We start from the raw sequence: 25,959 nt of genomic DNA on the forward strand, positions 1-25,959 counted from the left end.
TGTAGTCCAGTCTCGTCGGGCTGAGGCGAGCGCGGAGACCATGAGCGACCCGGCAGTGTGTGGCTTCCTCACGAAGACCCTGTGCGCCCAGGGCGGGCGGCTGGGGCTGGCGGAGCTCCAGCAGCACATCGGCCTCTCGGCGCAGCAGCTGGAGCAGACGCTGGCGGCGGCGGGGCCCGAGCGGTTCCTGGTGCTGAGGCGGGGGGACGCCGCCTCCGCCGCCGCGGGGGTGCTGGCCCTGTCGGCCGTGCGGGTCTGCGTCCGCAAGGAGTGCGGGGGCTGCGAGCGCCTGCACCTCTGCAAGCTCCACCTCATGGGCAGGTGCAACCTGGGGGCCAGGTGAGCGCCGGGGGTGGCCGCCGATGGGGGGGGGGCCTTGGGAGGGGGGGTCGCGGCGGCGGTTGGCGGGGCGGTGCCGCCGTGCGCGAGCCGCCAACGGCCGCGAGGGGAGCGGAGCCCCCTCCCCCCCGTGGGGGTCTCCTCGCACCGCGGCGGCTCCGTTTTCCGAAGTCTTTCTTGGTCATTACTGCGATTTTTCATTAAAGCCGTCTATCCACCGCACCCGTCCCCGAGTCCACTAGAATCTGGATGAAAATAACGTACCGGTATTTCTTTATTAAGAAAAAAAAAAGTGCTTACGTACCATCTGTTTTTAATCTAGAAACTTACAACCACTTAATTTTGCTTAAAGTCACTGCTCCGCTTACAGCCATACCTGTCAGAGACGGTACTTAATCTCCCGCTTATGTCAGTCTCGGTTTTCTAGACTTACCGAAAAAATGCAGGAAGGTTGGGCCACACAGTCTTTCTAGGGATGGCATTTCTTTTCTTCCAGGCTAACCACAGTTGATATGTAGTTTAAAATAAATAATAACAGTAAAGACAGGGAAATTAAAAACAAATGCAGAAAGGGCAATCAAAAGCTTTTCACTGAGAACCAACAGCACCATTGAACTCTGTCTGGAAAAGAATTTTTAATTCATACTCCAAAACCCTGTGTCTTGCTCTGCGGCAGTGTTTGTAACACGCTGATGCCACGCCAGATCCCTGATCATCTGCCCCAGAATAATAGTTCATTGTGCACCCCAGTCTGAAGGAGATGGAAGGGAAAGGCCATGCATAGCTCAGAATGGTACGAGCAAAGCATTATAGGATGCTAAAATTTTATTATTCTTTCTGGCTTTACTGTATTGACTCAGTAAAATGAAAAGCTTACATATGATTAACTGTTACAAATACCTTTAAGTGCATGGAGGCTCTCACACTTTAATTCAAGTGAACAAAAATGTGTTACTGAGTGATTCGCTTCATAATGCTGAAAAGACAAGGCATTCTGTCCTCTCGATATTGCTAAACATTTAAAATCCACTTTATGCATGTTAATAACTAATAAAGGAAGAATACACCTTTGAGAGCATATTTATGGGGGGGGTGATTAAAACAAGGGGACAGAAATAGTGTTGAATGGATCAGTTACCAGGTGGATCAAGATAGAGGATCTTTTTTAATTGATAAAATATAATCTCACCTTGCTTCCAGATCTTTCATCTTTTTTGGTTTTAGAATCTCTGGAAAGAAAAACATCGCAAGTAGGTCTTCCTGTTTAATGAAGTTAGTGCAATTTGACGTCAAGTCAAACTGGTTTTAACTTGTGTCTGATGAGAAACTTTTCAGGTTCTTTTTTCGATATATTATTAAACCGACCTGATCTGCTATCAGTCTACTTGTGAGCTCTGTCAGCCTTTGACTTAGAAATGTGTGCTCAAGTGGTTTAGTGGTCAATGCAACTGTTGTTGGAATCTGAAGTTAACTCTGAAAGAGTATCGTTGATGGCTCTAATCTTGAATACCTTGTAGCTCTGCTACCATTGTAGCCATTAATCCAGTGTCTACAGAGTCTAGGATCGCTAGAAGATCACTTCTCAGGACCAAATATGGCAAGTTTCCCCTTCAGACTTTGCATTTTTATTTATTTGCTTGCAAAGCAAAGTGCCCAACTGATAGTGGGAGGAGAAATGAATGTCTGCATAAAAGTCTGTATAGAAGCTTTGGATGAGACACAGCATGAGGTAAAAATGTTATCAGAAGTTTCAAAAGAGTTTCTAGTTTCAACTAAAGTGCAAGAGGACAAGCATAAGAGAGACTGGAGTCCTAGCAGTGATAGGTGACTAATTTTTTTTATTGGTTTAGTATGTCTAGTCTTAGGGCTGTAACAGATCATGCTTTTGAAGAGTGAGACTTACAGAAGCTCTATTCCCAGTCAACAGGAATAACAAATTGTGTTGGGTTCAGCTTCATTATCTTTTTGTTTGGGGCTCTCAAACTGTTGCTTCTTTACAGTTAGTCTCTCACTAGGACAACAACCTTTTATGTTCGCAAAATTAAGGTTGTTGCAACTGCCACCATCACTGATGTATATTCTCTTAAATTAGCTTTTCTTCCAAAGGGAAGGAAAAAGGAAAAAGGTTTGTGTGACTTGCTTCATATTGGAGAGAAACAAAGTGCAGAGTAGTCAAAGTTGGCTTCAAGTCTGTTGTTGGCTGCTGTCTTTCTTGTCAAATGATCTGGCCATGTCCATGTTTAAAATGGGGAAAATAATGCTATTATATTTCACGGAGTTATTCTGCTGTGTACTCCATTCTGTAGTTGATTTGGTAACAGAGGCCATCTAAATGTTCACAGAGACTTTTGTCAAACCATCTCTGTATGGCTTTTTCCAAGCTGTGCCTTGTGTAGGTGCTTCTATAAATCAACCTAACTGAAGAAGTAAGCAATTTGATACTTCTGTCTGTTTTCTTGTAGGGCTTGTAAGTACTGCCATGACATCAACGCTGCTGAGAACAAAAAGGTCCTAAAGAACCATGAGCTGTCTGGTCTCAATGAGTATGAGCTGCGAGTACTGCTTCTCCAAAATGACCCTTTTCTCCTCCCTGATGTGAGTTGTACTGATTTCTTAAGGGAAGTTTTTGTTAGTTAAGAATGGGAAAGGACAAGAGAGAAGGTGAAGGTCTGATCTCAATGTCAAGCTGTTAAGATTTGTAACAGAAATAATAAGATTAGCCTGAACGACATATGAATGGGAACAGCTGTGTGTGAGAGCACCAGAAGAACCAATATTGAGTAAGGGTTATAGAAGTGGCATGTATTGATAACCAAAAGCATGACAGCAATAAAACCGGACAACACTGAGGAGTGTGCTGTTTACATCAAGGCCAAGAGGCCCACGCTCTGATAATGCCACGTCACATATGACTCTCCAGCAGGCCTGCCCTCTGACAGCAGGAAGTTCACAGTAAAGTTACAGCATGTTTTGTGTGCCTCTTATCCTGACTGGAGGACAGACTGTAGCTGTAATGTTACCCAAAACAAGGAAAGAACAACAGAAATGTTAGAAACTTCACCAGAGATTTACAGAGGGTGATGTAAGCAAGATTAAGGTGAAAAATCACAATAATTTTACAGGCTTAGATGGTATAAAACACCTGTCCAAAAACAGTTTGTTGTTTCTTATCAATAATGTTGGTTCTTACCCAAGAGATGATGAAGACCGGAAAGCCAGCATCCCTTTCCCTGGCCAGACTACATAAGCCTGCACATCTTGGTGTTTGGGAGTGTGAGAGAGTGAGTGAAATCTATGAGAAAATGACCAAGTGACTGCAGTAAATTTTGTGTAAAATCTCCTTCCAAATTCTTGCACTGAGTTTCAGTTAATTTCCCACATTATTTCCTACAAAGCAACCTTTGTTTGGTTTGTGTACAAGTGATTGATGTTGTTAAATCTGGCTAAATCATCCAATTTCAAGTTCTGTGTCAGTGTATAACAGCAATGCTACCTTCAAGGCAGGGCTATTTCTGTATCCTGTTCCACCTACAACTGGTCCTGGTTAAGAGATTACCACAGTACTGCTTGCTACCATTGTCTTTTGGAGGTTATAAGCTCCTCATACTGTTGGATAACAGTTATATTGTTGTGTTATTCCCTTCTGTCACAGTGCTGGATTTAGACAGAATAAAACAATTTTTGTAGCATTTTAAAATACATAAGTTGTGCTGGCAGATTAAAGGAGTATGGAGGTGATGAACAAAAAAGGATTAGCAATGTCTTCCTCCAGCTCAGCTACAGCTAAAACTGAACTCTTTCTTGTTTAATTACTGCCAGTAAAGAGCAGGTAGTAACAACCATCGTTTATTGATATAACTCTTAAGTGTTTTATCTATAGGTCTGTTCAGCTCTCACTGCTGGAAGCCATCATTAATTGCCTCTAATAGAGCAATTAAACTCCTATTATGGAGTAAAATAGCAGAAACAGTGGAAAACACTGATAGATGTATGCCGTTCATGAACCTGAGAACTGGGGGCAGGGCAGGGTGAAAGCCAACTTTGCTGTTTCTTGCTTAGAAATGCTGTCTGGCTGTGTGTGCACTGGCACGCGGCATGTGTGGAGACCTCAGACAAAACTTTTGTCTTCTGTGAACTGGGCTGGTGTGCAGGGTCAGAAATCAAACACAACAGTGCCCCAAATCAGGTTTTTAATACTTTCCCTACCTTCTGTCTGGCCCTCCTTTTTCTATTTCCTGGCAAACACAAGGGGCAGCCTGCTTTCCTGGTGCAGCTAATAATGGATGACTAGTTTAATTGAACAAGCACTTTGTTCTGGTTCAGTAGTTTATTCTGAAGTTCCCAGGTAAAAACTCAGTCCTGCTTACTAACATCAGTTTCTTACGCATCTTCCCCTAGATGCTCTACAAAAATGCCCTCAACCTCATTGAGTGTCTTTCAGTCCCTGGGAGTCTCACTTTGTAACTTATGTGGCTGGTATCTCCAATAACCATAGGTGATATTTTGTGTAATGGATGTTCCATACAAAATGGTTGTATTTTCAGTGCTCTCTCCAGCTTTTAGCTGCTTCTGTAGTTCAACTGCTTTTCTTTTTTGCTCTCTTGAGCAGGAAGATGTGCTAGCACAAAAGCAGTTCCTGTGCTCTAGCTCCCAAAACCGGTATCTGAAATAACGATCTTAAGAATTTTTTGTTAGTTCTTAAACCAGCCTCAGGCTGCACGGCAAACTGCTCTCTGCTTCCAGTTTTCGTTGACAGTGTTCCTGGAGGCAGCAGTATCCAGAAGGAAGGAGAGGACTTTGAAGTTAAGGGGGAGAGACTGGGTTGGAGAAATACCTGTTAAGAAGGCATTGATGTAAGTTTTCCTAGAAATATCCAGAGACCTATATTACACCTTTGAATCAAGGAGCCACTGAGTAAGTTTATATTCCAGCTCTTAGTTTGTGCTTGATCACCTCTCTCGAGTGGATACTAGACCAACTGTTTGTGTCTTCAACTCTGACTTGAACAGTGTTCTCCACTTGGGGGGGAGGGGGGAACAAACTGCATTTGTGAAGTTTTAACTTTTGTTGTTATGTTAGGTAGGTGTTCAGATGTGGCACATACATTTCGGATGAAGGTTATACTTTGAGTGGTGTCAGAATCCCCCAAAACAGCAATACTTCTGCTGAGGAAGGCCAACCCTTGGCACTGGCATAAGATTTGAGTTCTTCAGTGGCAGAAGTTGCAGAACATCTCTTACAAGAGTGTTTATCATTGCCTAGCCCTTGAATATGTTCATGATCAATAGATCTTAGAGGGCTTGGTAGAAGATGAGCCTTTCCACATTCTGCTTGAAGAAAGGTGGAAAATGGAGGAGAGAGAAATAAAGGGACTTACCTGAAATTGTGGAGTAGATAAATGAGGGACACTGCATTAGCTGGGAGAAATCCTCTGCATCTGTAACTTTGTTAGACCTTGCAGCAACTAAGCAATGTTGCAAGGCATGTACCAATGCTTATCAGCATGCGGTTTCACTCCCAGAATGAATATAGAGCTTTTTTTCCCCTCCATGACATTCTGCACAGCCTGTTGTGTGCTTTCACTGGGATAGACAGCTGTAGCCAAAGCAGAGACCTGTTGGCACCTGTGAAGTAGACACCCATTAAGGAAGATCAGGTAGTATTTGCTTGCCTTGAATGCAGACATAAGAAGACTAAAATAGCATAACCTGCAACAGTGTGTAAGCATTTTATAACATTGTAACACCACTAAAAGTATTCTGTGATACAGCTAGGCTTAAATGTATAAGTAATAGCCATAACCACAAATGGAGGGTTGTGATATAGTTGCAAAAACAGGGTGCGGGAAAACATGTAGAAGTAGTAAAACCTGCAAGATATCTGGTACAACTAAAATAAAATATCTGGTAAAACTAAAATAATCCTGCAGAGCAGGCGGGAAGGGTGTCTGGTGGAACCAGGATAATCCACCAGAATAAGCAAAACCAGAAGAAGTCCTGATCCCAAAAATAACATGTCAAGATGAGATCACCCCCTTTTATTTTGGGGAGGGGGCAGAGGAACATAGAGCATCCACAATGAGAGAGGAAAGATGGGGAAGAAAGAAGACAACCCACTTCAGTTTCTGCTTCCCTCAACAACCAAGAACCATCAAGGACTGTAGCCATCAGTGATCACTAAAATGGCCTCAGTTATGTGGTTTTGTATGCTCATGGCCAATTTAGGATAAGTTTGTTAAGGACTATTGTAAGACAGTACAAGCTCCCAGCTTGCACCCAGGCAATCCACTGACTCACAGCCATGATGGCTGAAGCAGAGGGTCAGATCTGAACCTTCAAGGGTTAAACAGTAAGGTTTGCGCCGCTGTGCCTAAGGATGAGTCAGACAGGAGCTGTTAGCAATAAAGAAGAGTGAATGGACTTGATCAGCAGTCAATCTCAAATGCTTCTGAATCAATTGGACACTCTTGGTGCCAGCTCAGGGACTGTAACACCTTGTCAGAGTTCAGTACTCTCTGACCAGGTTCTTTTAGATATTCCACACACAGAGAGTGCAATGTTTAATATTAAAGTTTACTTTGAAGATATTTGATGTTACACGGGATTTTTGATTTAGCAGAATGATACAGCAATATACTGAAATCACAATGCAAGTGTATACACTTAGCAAAGTATAGCAATTGCAATATGCAGTTAAATCACAATACCAATGTGATTGCCATTACCGGACTCTGTACTATGCTCACCATCACGATGCTGGGCGTCCCCAGTTGCCAAGAAGGAATAGGTGGGTTGAAGCCAGCTCAAGCCTGTTGCTCTCTTCGAAATTTCGTTGTTAGTTGTTCAGGTTATATACTCTGTGTTGGGCTGAGCCACGTATACACTTCCCCCATGCTGGTCTGGCTATCTCAGGGAGACATTCACATTCTTTTGATCAACCCAGAAAGAAATAGCAGTTGATCCACTCAACAGATACAGCTGCTAGTCTAACAGGAAGGTCATCCTCTGATCCCCTTTGTTTTGAGAGAAAGTCAGTTCTCCGTGCAACAGCTGTGATTGATGAGCCGCATCCTACATTATTCCTGAGCTTCATGTGCACCTCACCCTTGGCCATCTCCTCTGAGCCTTCTTCCATTGTAGGGGTTATTGGTCAGTCACACACCTATGTGATGGAAATGCATGATAATGCAATTCTCCTTCCAGGCATGATGATACATTCTCCTTCTGTGGACACCATCCAGTACCTAGAAAGAGCTAGGGAGAGCTTCTGTTAGCTCTTGATGATCCTGCTCTGGGTGGGACCTCCAAGGCTCTCTGAAGTCTCCATTTTGTTCCCAGGAGAAAGAGCCATCTGCCAGTCCCCTGACTCAGATCAGGAGTGACAGAAGTCTTTCATTCTCTGCCAATACTGCCCCAAACAGAGCTCTTAAGCTAAGAGACCCATTTGTTAACCCATATAAATCTAAAAAGACTCCATTAGAACCAATGTAAGTTTTTCATATAATACTGGGGTCTGCACATAGCAAGGAGGTGAGAGAGGTAGAAGAAAAGAAAGGAAGGAAAGCAGGCCCAAACCTGACACCAGGGGCCTTGAATCCAGTCACCACAAAATTTAAGGACAGGTATAATTCTCCTTACTTTACACAAATGAGAAAGTGAAGCTCTCTGTCTCACACTCTTTCTGTTTTCTTAATGTTCTAGGAGACTTCCATCTTTCATCAGTTATCCTTGCTGTAATTCTATTTCCTCTAAATGGTAATTGGATAATCTTCCAAATGCTGGGGGACCCCTTTGTCAGAGGAGAGTGGCTAAATTACTTAAATGACTTAAAGATACAGTTTTTTGCTTGTAGTAGAAATCTTGTTTTACCAGTAACTATTTTTAAGGAACACTATCACAAAATATGTATGCTTATATTTTCATGTTCCTGTCACGTTCCTGTTTATTTCTGTCAGTAAGAATCTGAATTTATGAATATCATGGCCTGTGTGTGTGTCTCATTGGGAATTTTGACCTTAGCCTTTGCACTTGTTACCCCTTGACCTTAGAGATCCCAAATGTATAGGCATCATTTGAACTAATTTCAACAAATCAGTTTCTCTTTTGCACTGTAGCTGAGCGTACAGGTGGTTCTTAGTCACATGCAAAAGCCCTACACATAACACTATTTATTTTGTACACGTAGTGATACTAACTGATAGTGATTAAGAACTAACTTTTGACAATGTTTTTGTTAATGATTATCAATCCAGTAAAGATTGTTTTGAAGTTTGAACCTGGCCTGAATTGCCAATCTTTTAAACACTACCATCACACTGATGTCTAATTCCCTAATTGATATATAGATCTATATATATTAAGTTGCAACACAGCATAGAAACTGTCTCTCTTGCTTGGAAGAGGGGTTGGGAGGAGATCTGTGGCAGTTCCCCTATGATGTTGGGACTGCCTGCAAGAAAGCTGTGTGTCCTCCTCAAAGCAGCTTTGTTGCAATAGGCTGCTCCTCTGTGCTGCTGGAGCAGAAGTGTTGCTATGGTGCTCACTGAGGAATACAAAGGAGTTTTTGGTGTACGGTTTCTACCCTGGGTCCAATTCATTGCGTGTCTCTTGTTAAGTGAGTAGAGGAATAAAAAAGTGCATTGCATTTCCACGCGTACTCTAATCTCACAGCATACTTCCTGTCATTTTTAGAAGTCCAGGTCTTCAGTGCAGAGTGTGCTTTACAAATAGGGACCTCTGCAGTTTCTCCTCCACAAAATAATACCCATGTGACACAGGATAAATGTTTTCAAGGGTGGGCTTGCTCTTCTTTCTCTTTATTTTATATATAGAATGACTGTAAATTAGGCGGTTATTATTAGAAAAACTATCTTGCTCAGAAGTGCCAAAAATGAATGCTTGCTGGATCAGCTCTTTCCTTTTTCTTTGAAACAACTCTGCGCAACTTCAAAAATGCATGATTCAGCTGAAAATGCCTACTCCTCCCCACAAGAAATCTGCCCAGATTACAGAAGTTGCAATGAACGTATGCCATTTAGTCGTAGTTTTTCTGCTGTTGAAATTGTATGTGTATAGAATGAATTTAAAAAATTACTGATTTTAACATGCTTTTTGAGTTCATATGGCATCTTTCTTCCCTGCTTCTAGGTATGCCAATTTTACAACCAAGGGAAAGGTACCTGTGCCCAGCAAAGCAACTGCAACAAGCTTCATATTTGTCGACACTTTCTCCGAGGGGAATGTAGATTTCTTCAGTGCAAGAGATCTCACAACCTCCTGAGTGCCCATGAATTGCGTGTGTTGGAAACTGGTGGGATCGATTTAAAGACAGCTTCGAACTTCCAGACTATATGTGATCACAAGCATGTGGAATTCAACAAGGAACTGAAGAAGGGGAAAAGTAAGTTGTAAGAAACACTGTGTTTAAATAGGATTCTGAGTTTGACAGAGGTAGAAGCCATTCTTTCCTTACCTCACAGCTAAACCCATCATCCTTTCTGTTCTTTGAGTGCTAAAGCACAAATCAAGAGACACTGGAGGGAAAATGGCAGTGGCTGAGTAACTTAGGAGGGAGAGCTTGTGTTACTGTTGCATAAACTATTATATACAAAATCGCAGTTGAGTGACTGCTGATAATTGTGACTAGCTGGGATTTGTAACTGTAACTGCTGATCTGTCAAATCAGCAGTAGAGTGGAAAATAATACAAGTGTGACGGATGTGATCCTCAACACAGAAATCGGTATGGTACCAGCTAGCTGAGGATCTGGTCCAGCAGGGCTATTCATTCATTCTTCTCTTGCAGATCCCAGTAGCAGTGCACCTGGTCAGAGGCAACACCAGCAGCTAACAGGAGGGGGAGACAGAGATGAAGGTATGCATGGTTTCTAACCCTCCAGTCTTCAGAGCAGCTGTGTTCAGTGGGACTTGGTTTTGTACAGCCATACAGCTCCCTGTAGTTGTTGGAGCAGTTTACGTGCTTACCTTAGCATATGCTGAAAGCCATAGAACTAGTCAGCCTGCAGAGGAGTGTTGAGATTTCTGCTCAAGCATTGAACTGCAATGGCATACGTATGTCCAGTCTGGGGAGTAGTCTGGGATTGATCTCTGAACTGTTCTGGATGCAATGCTTTCTTCCATGAGTTGGAGACAGAATTGTATCTATGTGTGTGGTATCTTTCCTCACCTTCTCTCTCCAAGGAATAGATTTGTCTGTACTGTTGTAAGTTTAGAGGTTGTCTTGAGGTATGTTCCAGTTTGTGAACAGGAACTATTAAATCTCCTGTCCTCCAAAGCATAAGGGCCTTGGCTTTAAAGCTCACTGCAAGAGTTAGGGCTATGCAGGGACAGTCACATCGTGAAAGCTCTTAACTTGGCTGCTGCAATCAACTCCTAGCTATTTTTTGGATGAAATGCCAAATGCAGCGTCTTTCTCTTGGAATTGTTTTTGGCAGGGGAAATAGATTGATGTGTTTCTTCCTGTAGGTAAAAAAGATGATTCCTCTGCTAAAGATTCAAAGGACAAAAAAGTAGACAAGTGTGATGAGATATGCTTGTTCTATGTCCGGAAGTACTGCAAACATAAAGGTAAGCCTTATCAAAAGTAATGTTGTCTTTGGAGAGCAGTGTCTGCAGAGACACAGCCTTTTTGATGGTTCAGACTAATGGTGGAATTTGGAGCGTTGGCATTGGCAATTGTGCCTTCTCACTGATTCACTTTGATTCCAAGTCACTATTGAACAGTGTCAGAACTGCAAAGATAATCAGAGGAAAGTCAAGTGGATACATATAAACCCTCTCTCCTCTGTAGCTGACTCATTTATAGCTTGTTTCAATTATGCTGAGGGGGCAGGCCTTGCTCATGTTTCTGTGGCAAGAACCCTTCAAGTGTTAACTGTTACACTGTCTGTGAATAGTAGATCAATTTAAGAACTGGTCTTACACTGTCACTAGTGATGATCAATAACAATATGTCATCCTTCATTCCTGTCTTACATACGTCAGATACAAGCCATATTGTCTCCCCATTAAGTCCTTTAAAAAGTGATCTGAGGTGGTATAATATCTTAATACAGAGTAGTTGTACTAGCTAAACTAATGATGGATCTAGTCCATCCCATGTCTGACAGTGGCCAATAATTGGGGTCCAGGAAAATGAGAGACATGGTGGTGTGACACACAGACATCAACTTCCTTTCTGTGGCACTGCTCTCCCAGCTGCCAAGGCAGTGTCTCAGCAAAGAGAAGGTTATGGTTTCTTTGAAATATATTTAGCAAGATGAGAGCTTATGTTGCTTTCCTCGGTGTAACTGCAGAAACATCCCCTTTTATTCCAACATATCTCTAGTTTCAGTGAACTGTCTTTATTGTTCTCAGCAAAGCCCAGGAGATAAGGCCAAAGAAGAGTGTAAAAAGTGCTTGCTCCTTTTTTCTTGTCTCATCTTGCTCTCAGTTTGTGTTATGATTGCAGAGCTCTTGATTATGTCTGATCTTGTTGCAGATAAATGCAGACTGATTCATTACCATTTGCCATATCGATGGCAGGTATATAACGGGATCACCTGGAATGACCTTTCCATGATGGAAGAAATTGAAAAGGCCTATTGTGACCCAAAAAACAGCAGGTATAATAATGATGGCTGGACTGCTTGCTTCAAGTGCTGTGGTATGGTTGAGCCCCTGAGGAACTGATTTCTTCTCAAAGATGCATGGCCTCCATAATCTCTGATTACTGAGGTGTTCAGAATCTGGAGGGATGTACAAAATGAGAGTTGTTCTTTAAAAACAGAAAAATAAAAGAAGTAACTGCATGGAAATACCACCCATTTTTTGTCATCTATAGAATAACATGTCGATACTTTGCACTTTAAACTCTATATAGGGTAGTAAAATGTGGCTGAAATTAAGTGCTGAGAATTTATGGGCAATATTTTAGATAATTAATGATAATTTATTTGTAATAATTCTTTTGGGCCTCTTGACAACAGTTGATATAAAGGCATGGTCATGTTGGCCCTTGCCTCTCCAGACAGCAAATGATTTTGGTTTGTTGCTTGAGTAGGCTGCTGGATGGTGCAAATCATAAGCAAAATTCCCAAGGGGAGGTTGCTTTCAAAGTCTTTCTGCCTGAGCAGGAAGAGTTAATTTTTCAAGCTTTCCAGACGTAAAAGCCCATGCAGCTCAAGCTGTGAATGCTGTCTACAGAACTCACAGCTGTGGCTGCATCCTGTAACCACAGAAAAAGAACACAGTTAATAAGCCACAGGTGTTTGCTGGCAAATTCAAGTCAAGTATTTACCAACTTTGTTTTTTCTACTGAGAAAAATTGTAACCACACTACTGTGTTCATTTATTTATTGCAAAAAATGCCTTTTGCTACATTATGCATGTAGCCCCAGACTGTCTGGAAGGTTGGCAGCACAACATCTGGCTAGAGATTGAGATGACATTTAGTCTCTCACAGGCCATAGTTCAGTCCTGAAGACTGGAAGCAGTTTTCATGCATGCTGCAGAAAAGTATTCTTATTTTGGGCCTAAATAACTTCAGGCAATCGCATTATATTAAAGAAAATTGCTGCAGCCTAAACCAGGTATTAGAGAATAAAATATGCACTGTTAACTTCTATAAACCTCTGAATTTGTCCTTACAGCGTAGCAGATAAGAACGTTAATTTCCAGACGATGACTTGCAGTGGTTCTTCACTTCGACGCCTTTCTACGCCATCATCTGTGACAAAACCCACGTTTGTATTGACCACACAATGGATTTGGTATTGGAAAGATGATCAAGGCCAGTGGATTGAATATGGAGAACAAGTGAGTCCGCATCCTGTGCATGTCTACCTCATCCTGTGCTTTGAATTGCTCTTGAAGCAATGTGTGACACCTCTTCCCCTCAACCCCCCTTTAGTCAAGCAAGGTTAATTAAGTAAATACTTGCGCTTATATTCTACAGAGTGTCAAACAAGGTAGTGAAGCTACAGATGTTCATAACAAATGTGATAAAATGATGGCACAGTGGAAGGGCAGGAACATGTCTAATCTCCTTATACTGAGTTTTAAATACCAACAGTTGTCCCTACTTGTAACTGGATGACTTGTTATAACTGCTTTCCTGACAAAGATCTTGTTGGGGAATGCAGGAAAGTGAAATTCCCTCTCTTCATCAGACTGCTGCTGATGGTTCATGATGGCTTCTCTAGTCAGATTCCCTTTTGGAGTTGTCCATGGCTTCTACACAGATTTAACATGTACACTTGTCCTTGAGATACATTGCCTTCTAATTTATTCAGGAAGTAGTCTTGCCTCTCTTCTAACTAAGTATTGTCCTGCTCCCTGGGAGATGCAGGGGGAGTTGCTCTCTCAGACCAAGTGTTGTCTTTGTCCTTGGGTGGCCAGATCTTCCTGGATGGGAGAGTAATCTGTCTGAAAAACTCAGGAAAAGAAATAAAGAAGGAATCTCTCCTCCCTCCTAGGCAGATCAGTTTTCCCCCATCTGGTTCATAGTGTAGCTGCACAAATTGTTGTGCTGGCAGAACACAAGGGTGATCCAGGGGAGGGGTAAAGTAGGCAGGGGAAGAAGGTAAGTGCAGTGGTTCTGACAGTGGTGGGCCTTGATTTCCAATGGCAGCTTAAATGGAAAGCATCTCCATCAGCATACCCTCATATTTTACATTGTTTTGTACTCTAGTGAACCACCCCTGTTATAGAAATCTAAATAGGATACATGTGTGTACGTCATTACCAATTATGTGTTTATCTGTATGTTATGAGTGGATGGTAATCACACTTCAAGCCACAGTAGTTCTGGGTGGATTCCTCTTCATCCTTCTTTTCCCCTCTTCTTTCCCTCTACCCAAACCAAAGAGGGTAATAAAAAACAAAGGGAAAAACCCAGTGTTGCCTCTTGGTTTCTGTTGCAAGACATTTATTGAGTTTGTATGTCTGGATATTCCTAAAAGACAGCCAGGAAAGGAGAACAGAAATTCTCTGCTATGCATAACAATATTGATTCCCTAGGCATTTGTTGGTATGGTTGAAATGCGAGGCTGTTGTTGTTCTGTCCTTCCCAGTCTTTTCTCTTTCTATCCCCCTCTGCTCTTTCTGCTGTATCCTGTCTTGTCTTGTCTTTCTTCCTTTGAATCTGCCTCCTCATGGTCCTTAGCCAGCAGAAAAGGTCCTGAAAGCCAAGAGTCTTCATCCTGTGAGCCTGCACCGCAACTGCTCACTTCCCATCCTTACATAACTCCTACGTGAGTCTCTTCATGCATCTAATGTCTGTGTCTAACCTTGAGGTCTGTCTTTCTCCTGGATGCTACAATCTCAACCAAATCTGAGTGGGAGAATCTTATTATTTTCACTCATGTCCACATGTCTTTGGCCTTCACACTTTTTTCCTTCTCTTTTATGTCTTTTGGCCTTACGTTAACTGTGTCCAGGAATCAGACATTTTATTTACCTGCTTAAGACTGTGTGCATTGCATCATTTTCACCTGCAGAATTTGGAATTTGCTTTTTTGTTACCATTGTGTTGGTAAAAACAGTTATCCAGTGTTTAGGCCTGACCATGTTTAGTCATTCTTCTTTTCTCTCTCTCTCTCTCTCTCTCTCTCTTTTTTTTTTTATCCTAAAGGGAGAAGGGGGTAAGACGAACTCACCAGCATCTGATATTTTGGAAAATTCATATCTAGCAGATCCAGATGCCACTATATCTTTCCAGGCTGGCTTGCATCATTACGAGCTCAATTTTAAAGGTACAGTTCTCATTTACTGCTATGCAGTGCTTGACAAAGACTAACTTGCAAGCTATCCTGGTCACCTTCTTTCACTAAGTTTACCAGATTCACTCACTGGAAGGAGAAGTGAGGTAGTGATGGCCCAGAGGAAATTCCTTACAAAACTAACATTCCCCCTTACTCCTTTACTCTATCCAGGCTCACAGAGGAGCAGAAATCAGGTGATACTGTACCAAGTCATGATAAACCTCTTTAAGTAAAGTCAGGTAACCATGTGAATGGTAAAATGAAAAATCAAGCATCTTTCTATGCTCTTGGAGTAACTTTTAAAGAACATTAATGTATAAGGGAACAAACAAGATAGACACAGGTTTAAAAAAGGAGTTATAGGGAAGGACGGGAAGCTTGCACAGGCTTTGTATAATTGTTCTTCAGCAGACAGGATTGACAATGAAAATGCCATTTTTCGTTAATGAATACCTGCTGTCTTTAATAAATAACTCCACCTTCTAGACTCATTCATGACTTTTTCTTTTTCCTTCCCTCCTCCCCTCAAGAAATGACCCAGACAAATACCCATTTTAGAACTCGAAGACGGGTCTGCAGACGACCAAAGTTTGTGTCTTCTGAAGATGTGGAGAAGATAAAGAAAGGGTAATGATGCTTCTAAATTGTTGTCATTTGTCAGAAGTAACTGTAAGGCAAAATGGCTGTCAGTTAGCAGTAATTGTGCAAAGAGTGCAACTGTTGATGGAAGAAAACCTATCCACTTGATTGAACAGAAGGCGTACCACAAACTCTGCCTGCTTGGTGCATCACCTGGTTTCTGGGATATATTGTTAGTTACTCCATGTACCCCAGTTTGCAGGGTTTGGTGAGGGACAATTGTTTCTTAAAGAAGCAAATGAAAGAGGACTGACAACTGAATGACAGCATGCAAAGCCCAGCTCCCCGAATGAGTCTGTTTTCCAGTTTTTTTGTGGGGTATGGGGGGTATTTTTGTTTATTGGGGGGGGGGATATTTCTGGGGAGAGATGGTAGGAACTGACCAAAAGGGATACTGCCAATTTGAAAGCTCAGAGCAGGACTAGAATTAGTAACATCATCTCATTTTTTTTTCTGTTTGCAAACAGACAAAAGGATTCTTCTATTCCAAATCAAACCTGTCCTGCCCACTGGGATCAATCTGCACTACCTGAGTTGGGATATAAGGTATCCCTTTTTTTCCCTCTTTGTAATTCTGATGAAAAGGCATCATACAAAGGGGGGCACTGTTTAAGTGAAGCAATCACAACTGGGTAGATGCTAAAAAGGGACAAGGATGGTTTCTTGGGTGGGTGTGCTAAAGATCTAGATGATTTCCTAAGAGCTTCTGGAAAAGGTGCCAAACTCTTGTTTACTTCATCTGCATTTTTAAGCATCTATCTACATGCAAAAACACAAATTCAGGACAAAAAAATCCACTGTTAAAAATGTAGCAATGGCTTGACTTAGACAGGTGGACTAGTTAAGCAAGTGGATTTTGTGAAGTATGTATTTCTTCACTAGAACCTGGGCTGAGACCAAACCCTGTCTGCATAGACCATTATAAAGGCATACAATAAGAATACTGTCATGGTTGTTAATGAACAAGGTTTGGCCTGGAAAGCTAGAAAAGTGAATCTCTACATGCTCTAGAGATGGCACCCTGCACTGTCACACACGCCACAGATCTGAGCACAGACCATAGCCTCAAAGAATGGCAGAGGTAAAGAATTATTGCCAATAGTATTTAAAAATATTTGCAGTGGTCTCTTAATATAGTTTTATTGGGAGTAGCATGAGAACTAGAAATACCACTTCTTAACTTCCATAGGCTGGCTTCTGTTATTCTGCTTTGTACTGAACGTTTCATTTTACCCTGACTACCCTCTTCTGTTGGATTATGCCTTACTCAGTGGAATACCAGTATCTGGTTCTGTGTGTGTGTGTGTTTGTATGTGTGTGTGTAGCAAATTCATCTAAGTACAGTCCTGCTGAAAAATCAGTAGGTTAAAGCTCAGGTCATTTGTTCTGTAGATTAGCTCCTTCCAGGTAGATAAAACCTGTTTTTCACAATTAGTCAAAAAAGTATTTTTTCCAGATTGTGTCACATACCTAGCACCTGCTGATTTAATTAGTAAGAGTTTGTGTGGGAATCTGGTACCTACACCTTTTTTTAAGCAGCATAATTCCAACTTAAGCTGGAATTTTTCAAAGGAGTGCTAGGAAGACGAGTACCTCCATTCTTATTAGATCTCTGAGTTGTACATACTTCCTGCTTCCCTAATTTTCTCTGCAAATTTCAGTCTAAATTTTAGTTGAGTCCATTTGTTTAGGTGTTTCTGAAGTCACTGAAGTGAGTGAGAGGCTTAAATACAATTGTAATTCGATGTACAGATCCATGGTATCTCTGGTACTTGTGGGGATGTGTGAAATAGAAGGATCATCTTGTTTCTTAGAGCCCGATTTGCTTGCTGACTTGGCACCTAAGAAAACCGTCTCTTAACTTGTAAACTGAGTGTCTTTGATATGAAAGGAGAAGTTAATTCTGTATTTAAAAAGTGACAACGCCAGTAGTACCTTTCAGAATTAGGAATCAAAGCCTGGGCTAGATTAAGTATTGTCTCTGGGACTCGAAGCATGTGTTTTTGCAGTAGGTAATATTGGGACTGACTGGGATTTTGGATGCCTGTGGTGACCGTCATAACATCTGACAATTACAACTTGATGAATTCCCTTCTCTTCAAACACTGGCAAATAATCCTGGCAAACTTTGCTGCGCTGGAAGTGATCCGTTTAAAAAGGAACATATATGAGATAGGGAGAAAGTCTTCCTTGTTTAAAAAGAGCAGCTCTGCTTTGGTAGCATGGCTTATTTTGAGTGTTGCAGTGTGTTAATCTGTAAATCATTTAGAATCATAAACCATTCTATAGAGTGTAGAGTATATGAAGTACATGTTAGACATTGGTAACACCAATTGGAAAATTGGTGTGAATCCCTTCTATCTTTGTTTGACAGACAAAGTAGAAACTGTAGTTGATAAGCCTTTAGTCCTGGAACTTCATGCTGTGTTTTAAATTCTCTCTTTAATGTAGAACTGAGAAATGGGTGCAGCAAAGGCAGTATGCTTTTATGTCAGCGGATTGGTCCTTGTGTGGCTGCTATTTTGCTGAAGTCTGACATGCGTGCCAAAGATTGCTGTGCTGTAACAAGAATGGGAGTTGATGTATGAGAAAGAGTCTAGCTTTGTAGTTCATAAACATTAGCCCTACTTGGGTCAACCCGACTAATATGAGCCATACAACTTCCAAGACCTATGTTAAGAAGATATCAAACTTTGATATCACATAGTATCATTATTACAAAGTATCAAGCTGAAGTAACAATGTGGCATTCCCCTTTATTAGCAGGGGATGCATCTCTGAGGAAATAAGAATGAACCCACAAAGTTTGGTGCAAGAGAACTGGCTTTGTTGCTTGGGAGCCATCATATTAAAAGATAATTAAGGTACCTGTCTTACAGGATCAGGCCTTGTACCATGTGGCTGACCCTCTGTTTCACCCAGAAAGGTGACAGTTCCTCAGCAGAAGATGCAACATAAAAGTAAAAGCATATTTTGTAGTCTAATAAGAACTTTATATGTGTAGTTAAGAGATGTAGTACTGAAATATATTGATATAATTTTCATCTGATAGGTGATGGTGAAGAATTTGATGTGTGGTATCACAGAGCATGCAGATAATAAATCCTCACTCATCCAGATTGATTGATGTATTGCAAAGTGGCTTTGCAAAATATTCTTGTATAGGAGATAGAGTGCTACATGGGAAGTATCATTCAACTTTGTAAAAGCTTTTTAATAAATCCAAAGAAGTAATTCTTCCTTGTGCAGCTGACTTTATTCTTATAATTCTTCATATCCTTGTAAGACTTTCCTGTGATAGGCTTCTTCTTCGTTCAAGTATTTAATGCACAAACTGGGCATGGTGTCTGGAAAAAAATTTCTTCGTTTGTATGCAGCTGTGAAGTCCTATTTTGTCCTCTCTAAAATCATTTTGAGTTTGGAGGAGTGGAGTTTGTGACAAACAGGTTAAGGTGTAGGTTTCATGTTAACTCCTAGGATGATCATAGTTTTCCTTCCTAAAATACATCTTTGGTACATGGGATGTTGGGCTTTTCACTTTAAGTCATCTTGAATCCCACTTGGCTTAGGCAGCAATAAACTGAGAAGTGTTACCAAATATCATCTTTCTGCCAGCATTATGCATTTTCAATCTAGTTTACAGAAGATAAGTGGTCGTTCTAGAAGACTGAAGACACAGATTACTTTGGAGATAAAATTGACAAATTTATGCATGACATAAGCAAGCAAAAGAGCACAAATCATGTTTTAATTATGTTTTGCATTAACTTTTTGTTGGAGAAAATTTAAACTTTTTGGTAGATTGTAAACAGGAAAAGTGTTGATAAATGTAGGCTTTGTTTCCTTTAGCGAAGGAGTAGGCATGTTTAATTAAGCAGCTGTTTAGCTTCTTAAATCTGTATTTAAGTGTGACTTTTCAAGTTTTAACTTTGAAAAGCTAAAGAACTATGATGCTGGGTGGTTGTATATATTTTGTGTGTTTCATTTTTAATAGCCAAAACTCCCTGAAATGACTGGGTACAAATGAAAATGTTATCTAACATCTTTTGTTCTTAATCAGTCAGGTTTTCTTAAGATTACTTTCTCACTGCGATTTAAATTGTTACAGGTATTATCTCTTACTTGGACACGATAAGCATTTAACTGACCCTTTCTATACCTTCAGGGTCCTTCTAGAAGAGAGGTGAGGTGTCCTTGTGGAGCAGGAGTGACATGCTGATTTACTTATTAACTGTCTGTCCTAATTATTCACATCAATCTAAAGCACTAAATTAACCCCTATTAAGTCTAGTTTGGGAGTTCTTCTGAAAGTAAAGCTGCTTTAATTAGGCTTTTGTGTGTTATGAGCTAACTGAAGCTTTATGTATTCTTTTGCTCTGGTTTATATTTTATAGGCAGTGGAGATCACTAATACATCCTCTGAATACAACAGAATACAGAGGATGTTTGAGAAGACTATGAAAAGCTACACTGTCCATAGAATAAGGAGGATTCAGAATCCGTCCCTCTGGAAAGTGTTTCAGTGGTTCGTATTTGTTCTGCCATCCCTAAGGGGAGGGAGTCTCCAAGGCCTGGTCTTCTATGCCTACTTCTAAGAAGGGAAAGAGGTTACCACTTGTGCTTTAAACTTGACCTGTGTTTACTTCTTAGGGGCAGTTTCTGAAGTGAAATTAAGTGGCTAAGTCCTATTAGTCTAAGACCTTCCAGAAAATGCCATGTTCTTTATGCAGTGGGGAGGCTACCTTTGCACGACTCCTTAGAAGTTGTAGCGGGGAGGAACAGAAAGACATAAATGACACAGGATTGAATGAGGATGCACACAGTGATGTGGAGTAGTGTGTTGTCCCTGTGATTGAACAGTAACTGCCTGCTGCACATGTGCTCTGTTACAAATATTTATCCATTATAGTATATGAAATACTTATTTTAAAAAAAGAAGGGGGGCAAAGGTGCTTGGGCCCTCTTTTTTTCCAGCCAGATCTTTTAAGGCTCCTTCACAGGTTTGAGTACCTTGTTTACTGAAGCCAGTATTTATTGATGTAATCCTCGGGCTTTAAATCAATGATCTCTGAGTCCCAGAGCTCCTTTGGGGTTTTCAACATCTGTATCAGTAATGTTGAATTGCTGATACTTGTGTCAAGCTGGATACCAATAGATTTGAGCTGGCACCAGTGCAGTAAATGATGATGTTCAAGTTCATTTCGTAGCAGATAAAAACAATGAGCCATTGCTGTTTCATAGCAGGTTGTATATTTTAAAGCAAAAACACAGATATTTAATAGAAATATTCAAAGACTGTATGGAATGGTATTGAAGAGGAAAAATATTTCTCAAAGAAATACTTTAACCTGCAAAGTGGTTCAACCCACAAAGTCAGTCTAATAACTTCATAAAACTTTTACATCTAACAAAACTTAAACATGTCAAAGCATATAACAGGGTGTGCTTTTCTGTCCCCTCCCCACCCCCAAGACCTTTAAACTAAGCAGACAGAAGTTAAAGTTTCTATTAAGTTCTCAGTGAGCAAATCTCAGTCCATTGTTCTTAACTCTTCATTTATGCTTTTTTCAGTTTGGAGTGGTTCTCCCCTCTCCCCTGCAATGTTTACTTTGTAACTGGTCACTTGCTGAAGAATATTACTGTCTTGTCCACTTAAATAGCTCCTGAAAATCTGCGGGAGGTTTTAATGCTGTGAAGTAGTAATGGAACATGCTAGCTGAATCTTCCCATTGTTTGATTCCTCTTTTGGTACTGGTCATAGCACATCAGCTGACCCTGGACTAAATGATGTAGGTCTTTAGTGGTGACAGAAGGGTCAGTTTCTCTCCTGCCTCTGTATCCCCAGCTGAACTGATCTCACTGAGGGGCCAGGAGCTCAGAGCTGGGGAAGGGTTACAACAGCAAAGGTAATACAGGGTTTGTTAGGAATGGACATCCAAGGCAGAAACCCCATCTCAACACAGCCCTGTCCAATTGCAGGATGACTGGCCCTGTGTGTGTGGCAGTTTTAGTTCACCAGAGGAGCAAAGAAAACTTCCCTCTAGTCTTTCCCCATGGCTGGATTGGGGAGGCTCTGCAGTTACCACCACCCCACTCTGCAGAGGGAGTTTGGGACAGGGCGGGTGGGAAGACAGGAGACAGGAAAGCAGAACTAGTAAGACCCTGCAGGGGAAAAAAAGACTGAGACGGGGGGGACTGTAGTAGTATTGATGCTTAATTCTGGCTATCTTCAGTGAATTTATCTAGAATTGCTGGACAGTGGTATCAGTATATTGCTCATCTTGTAATTGTTTGTCACACTGCTAGTCTGCCTAAAGAGAGAGAGGAGAAAGCAGACTGGAAATCTCATCTAGCTGATACTTACATGTACATTATGTACTTAGGAACTTTTTTTTTTTTTTAAACCCTCCTCCGTTTTCTTCCACAACTTTCTTCCCCACTGCCTTTTTCTGTTAGGCAAAAGGAGCAGATGAAGAAGGAAAATGGAGGGAAGGAAGTAGATGAAAGGCTCCTGTTTCATGGTACCAAAAGCTCCTTCCTCGAAGCCATCTGCAATCACAACTTTGACTGGAGAATTTGTGGAACCAATGGAACAATCTATGGAAAGGGTACGTAGGAAGTGACTGCGGGTTTTAGACCTTAGGCTCCCCTAAGGGGAGTGTCCCCTAAGGGTACATGATGAGCAGTCAATGTTTTGAAGGACTGTCTTTAAATACAGAGCGCAGGAATTGGTATTATGATTTTCATTCCATCTGGAGAGGACAGGAATTTGCCTTACGCAAGGCAATGCCTTTTCTCAAGGTTCTGAGAGAATTAATTTAGGGATTTGAAAAAGCCTCTGTTGCTGTAGGTGGGACTTCTTGAGGACTCAAGGGCATAATTGGAACTTGCTGGAGAAATGGCTGCTAGCCTCCATGGCAGGGAGTTGGAAGGACATGAATTACCTCAATATAATCGTGGAAGGTCCTCTTGCTTGCTTCTCTATCCCTCTCATAATAACACACATGCCTGTAGTGTTTTGGGTTTTGTTTGTTTGTTTTTCAGTTATTCCTAAACTAGCAAGTTCTGAATAGAAATTCTGTGGTGAAACCCTTTGACTCTTGTAAAAAATTCTATGGTAGTATGTAGACTGAGTAAGAGGAGACCTGAAAGTTGGGTCAAATACCTTCTGAAAAATGAAGGAACACTCAGTTTTCACTGTTGCTATATATTCATTCCTTATACCATCTTTTCTTACCATTTTCTAGGAAGTTACTTTGCTAGAGATGCTTCCTATTCCCATGAATACTGTCAACCTGCAGTGAAACCAACCGTCATGTTTGTGGCTCGTGTATTGGTTGGAGATTTTGTTGAAGGCAATGCAAGCTACGTTCGCCCCCCACCCAAGTCTTCCAATATGCTTCAGTTTTATGACAGCTGTGTGGACAATGTGTTAAATCCCTCCATTTTTGTTGTCTTTGAAAAATACCAGATTTACCCAGAGTATCTAATAGAGTATAAGGAAGCAGAAAAAAAATGTATCATGTCTTAGAGAAGGATGAGAGCAGTTTGTATCCCTCATCCTATTTTCCCTATTACTCAAGGGCTCTCATACTTAGTGACTTCTTTTTTTTAATACACCGCTTTTGAATGTTTATCTGAAGAACTTCCATACTGAAGAGAGCTGGAAAACAGATGTTGTATTTAAGAGACTCATCAACTTGTCTTCTCCTCTTTCTTACCCAAATCTAGTAGACATTTGGATAACCACAGCAGAAAAATCAGAATCATGGGATGGGAAAAATGAATTTTGTGACTTTTGCAGGCAAATAATTGTAAACAGTTTCTTGGAAATAGGTAAAGAGGATTTCTCTTTACATACAGGTTCAGTTAAGAGCAAAATCTACACTCGGGTAGTTTTTAAGAAAACTCACAGATTTTTAGTGGTTCTCAGGTTCCTGTAGTGTTTTGCAATGTTGAGGGCTTTGTGGAGTCTTGAAGATTCCTTTCAGTGCAGAATATTGCTGTTCTTGATGCTCTCTTCTGTCACAATTCTAAGCAAGTCAAAGTACTTAAAAATGATGTGACTTAGTTTTCAAAATGCTGTTTGTTAATGCCAGTATTAGTTTCAAGTTTAAAATAGTAAAACAAAAAATAAAAAGCTTCTTTTAAACTCATATTGTACGTTCTCAAGTGGAGAAGTTTAAACTGTCCAGTGGCAGCTACTCTTCAGATTAGAAAAATTCTTTTCGCAGATCTGCAGTAACTTGCTCTGGACCTATATAGTAATAGGAAGGCAGAACTGAAACTGTGGAAATCACAGTCTAGGAATAAGCTTGTCCTAGAATCTGCTGATTTGGCTGCAGCTAATGGCCATAAGCATGTAAAGGCTGTGTCACAATACGGGCCAGCTTTTAAAATGAATGCGACCACATATTTTTCTCAATGTGAACAACTTCTTAGCAAATGCTGTAGGACAGGAGTAACATTGTAAGATGCATTGATGTTTTCTGTCCTATGTGTATACATTAATTTTTGTTTTCCAGAAGTATTAAATGACCAGAAGAGGTAATGAGCTAACAGTTATTTTCTCTCAAGGCCAGTGGTAGAACTGGCTGTCCTAAAGTACTTTACATCTGTGTTTTGTAGCCTACATTGCATTTATGTGAGAACTCACTGACAATGCTAAGCCAAGCGTAGTTCCTCTTATTGTTTTGAGCCTGTTGTGGGTCATCCTGGATACAGTTTGTCTGGGTCTGGTTTTAGATAAACTTATTTTGCTTTGTTTTCATCAGAGATGTGCAACCCTACTAATGGTGGTTAAGCCCTTTTTTATTGTTAAATGCTTTTTCTTTTCCCACAAGGAAAAGATGTAGAGCTTCTACTGAATTGTAAGTTCCCTTGAATTGAAGACCTTCTGTACAAAGATGATTTCCCTCTGTCTTATTGAGGCAGTCCAGCTGATAAGAGGAAAACTGTTGCTGAGGGCAAAAAAGGAGTAATTTCTGCTTTCAGATAAGTTTTTCAGTAAAACAAGTAGCCTCCCAGTTATTTCTATCTATCTTCAACACAAGTCTGTAAAACCCATGTACTACCCAAAGTTCATGAGTTACAAAGAGGATGAGGAAGCGTACAAAACTAGGAAAACTTATTGCAATAACTGTTTTAGAACAAAATGAAAACATTCATCAGTAATAACAGAAAAAGGGGAAGATTTTATTATATTTAAAATCTCTCACTTTCACTTTGCCTGTAGAGTTCCTGAATCACTATGAGCTTTGCCATATTTGCAAATAAAATGTATTTTCAGTCACTTTTAGCTTGTTGGTGTGCAGTTTGTCTCCTTATGTAAACTTACAGCACAGTCAGACAGACTTGGTAAACTAGCCATTTAATACATTTACTCACTGTCTTCCTTTCTTCTGTGTTTCTAAACTGGGCAACTGCATGGATGTAGTTTTACATTTCATTGTAGCTGCTTAGCCAAGTCTGAAGGGTAGAATACAGTCTGATTCATAGACAATATTTATGTAAATGAACTTTGTAACTAAAACATCCTTAATAATATTAAGCACTGTGGTAGTTTGGTTGGATTCCATGTAATTAAACAGGTGCACTTAGCAATTGCTGAAGTCCTAGAAAAAGGAAAAGATTAGGGTGAAGCACTGGTGGAATTAGATGAGTAACTTCTAAAGAATCTGAACTAAGCGCCTACAAGACATAGTGCTGCACTTTCTTTTTATGCACTGCAAGCTACAGACATGCAAGTAGATGGAGAAGTTAATGTGCTGTAGATTCACTTCCTTCCTTTACTACACACTTAAATTCCCTGAACAGACTGGGTCTGCATTTCACCAAAAGCCAGTGGGATGCTGGCAATTTAAAACCAGCCCATATCACAAAATCTAGAGAAAAGACAAAGGAAGAAACTGGAACTCCGGAGCTATACTTCACGTCTTTGAGTAGGACTGCACTTCTGCAGCTCTAGCAGGAAATGCTGCCGTGTGGGGGCTGTAACTCTGTGGTGCACAGGCTGTGGGCTATGTAATCTGTGGAGGGGTTGGACTGTAGATGAGAACTGCTCTGGGGGAAGGAGGAAGAAAAAAACTTCTTTGTGGGTAACGGACCTGAAGAGGGAAGAAAACGTGTAAAAAATTACTCTGAAGGTAGGAGGATGCAGCATAAAGAAGAATTGGCTCTCCCATCTGCTGCCACCTCAGCCTCTTCCTAACCCAAGCTAAG

At 40.9% G+C, this 25,959-nt stretch overlaps 1 protein-coding gene across 2 annotated transcripts; it reads left to right on the forward strand.

The window, feature by feature from the left end:
* Window positions 1-4: 4 nt before the first annotated feature.
* LOC106488317 (protein mono-ADP-ribosyltransferase PARP12-like) lies at window positions 5-25,036 on the forward strand. 2 transcript variants are annotated; one of them, XM_067304905.1, is made up of 13 exons: window positions 5-339; window positions 2,802-2,934; window positions 9,486-9,738; window positions 10,143-10,211; window positions 10,823-10,924; window positions 11,838-11,961; window positions 12,988-13,153; window positions 14,970-15,090; window positions 15,630-15,726; window positions 16,206-16,284; window positions 20,133-20,263; window positions 22,195-22,346; window positions 22,986-25,036. In XM_067304905.1, exons 1-13 carry the CDS (start codon window positions 41-43, stop codon window positions 23,267-23,269), a joined length of 2,010 nt encoding a protein of 669 aa, XP_067161006.1. In that variant the 5' UTR covers window positions 5-40; the 3' UTR covers window positions 23,270-25,036. The 2 variants fall into 2 exon arrangements, with proteins under 2 accessions (XP_067161006.1, XP_067161013.1); XM_067304912.1 differs by lacking the exons at window positions 20,133-20,263; window positions 22,195-22,346; window positions 22,986-25,036 and adding an exon at window positions 18,791-18,941.
* The last annotated feature ends 923 nt before the right edge of the window (window positions 25,037-25,959 follow it).

Source organism: Apteryx mantelli, chromosome 1 (assembly GCF_036417845.1).
Source record: "Apteryx mantelli isolate bAptMan1 chromosome 1, bAptMan1.hap1, whole genome shotgun sequence".
Taxonomy (NCBI): Eukaryota; Metazoa; Chordata; class Aves; order Apterygiformes; family Apterygidae; genus Apteryx; species Apteryx mantelli.

Coding starts and splice junctions, on each gene's coding strand:
- LOC106488317 (XM_067304905.1), top strand. CDS start 41: ATGAGCGACCCGGCAGTGTGTGGCTTCCTCACGAAGACCCTGTGCGCC. Junction 340..2,801: donor AGGTGCAACCTGGGGGCCAG/GTGAGCGCCGGG, acceptor GTTTTCTTGTAG/GGCTTGTAAGTACTGCCATG. Junction 22,347..22,985: donor TGGAACAATCTATGGAAAGG/GTACGTAGGAAG, acceptor ACCATTTTCTAG/GAAGTTACTTTGCTAGAGAT.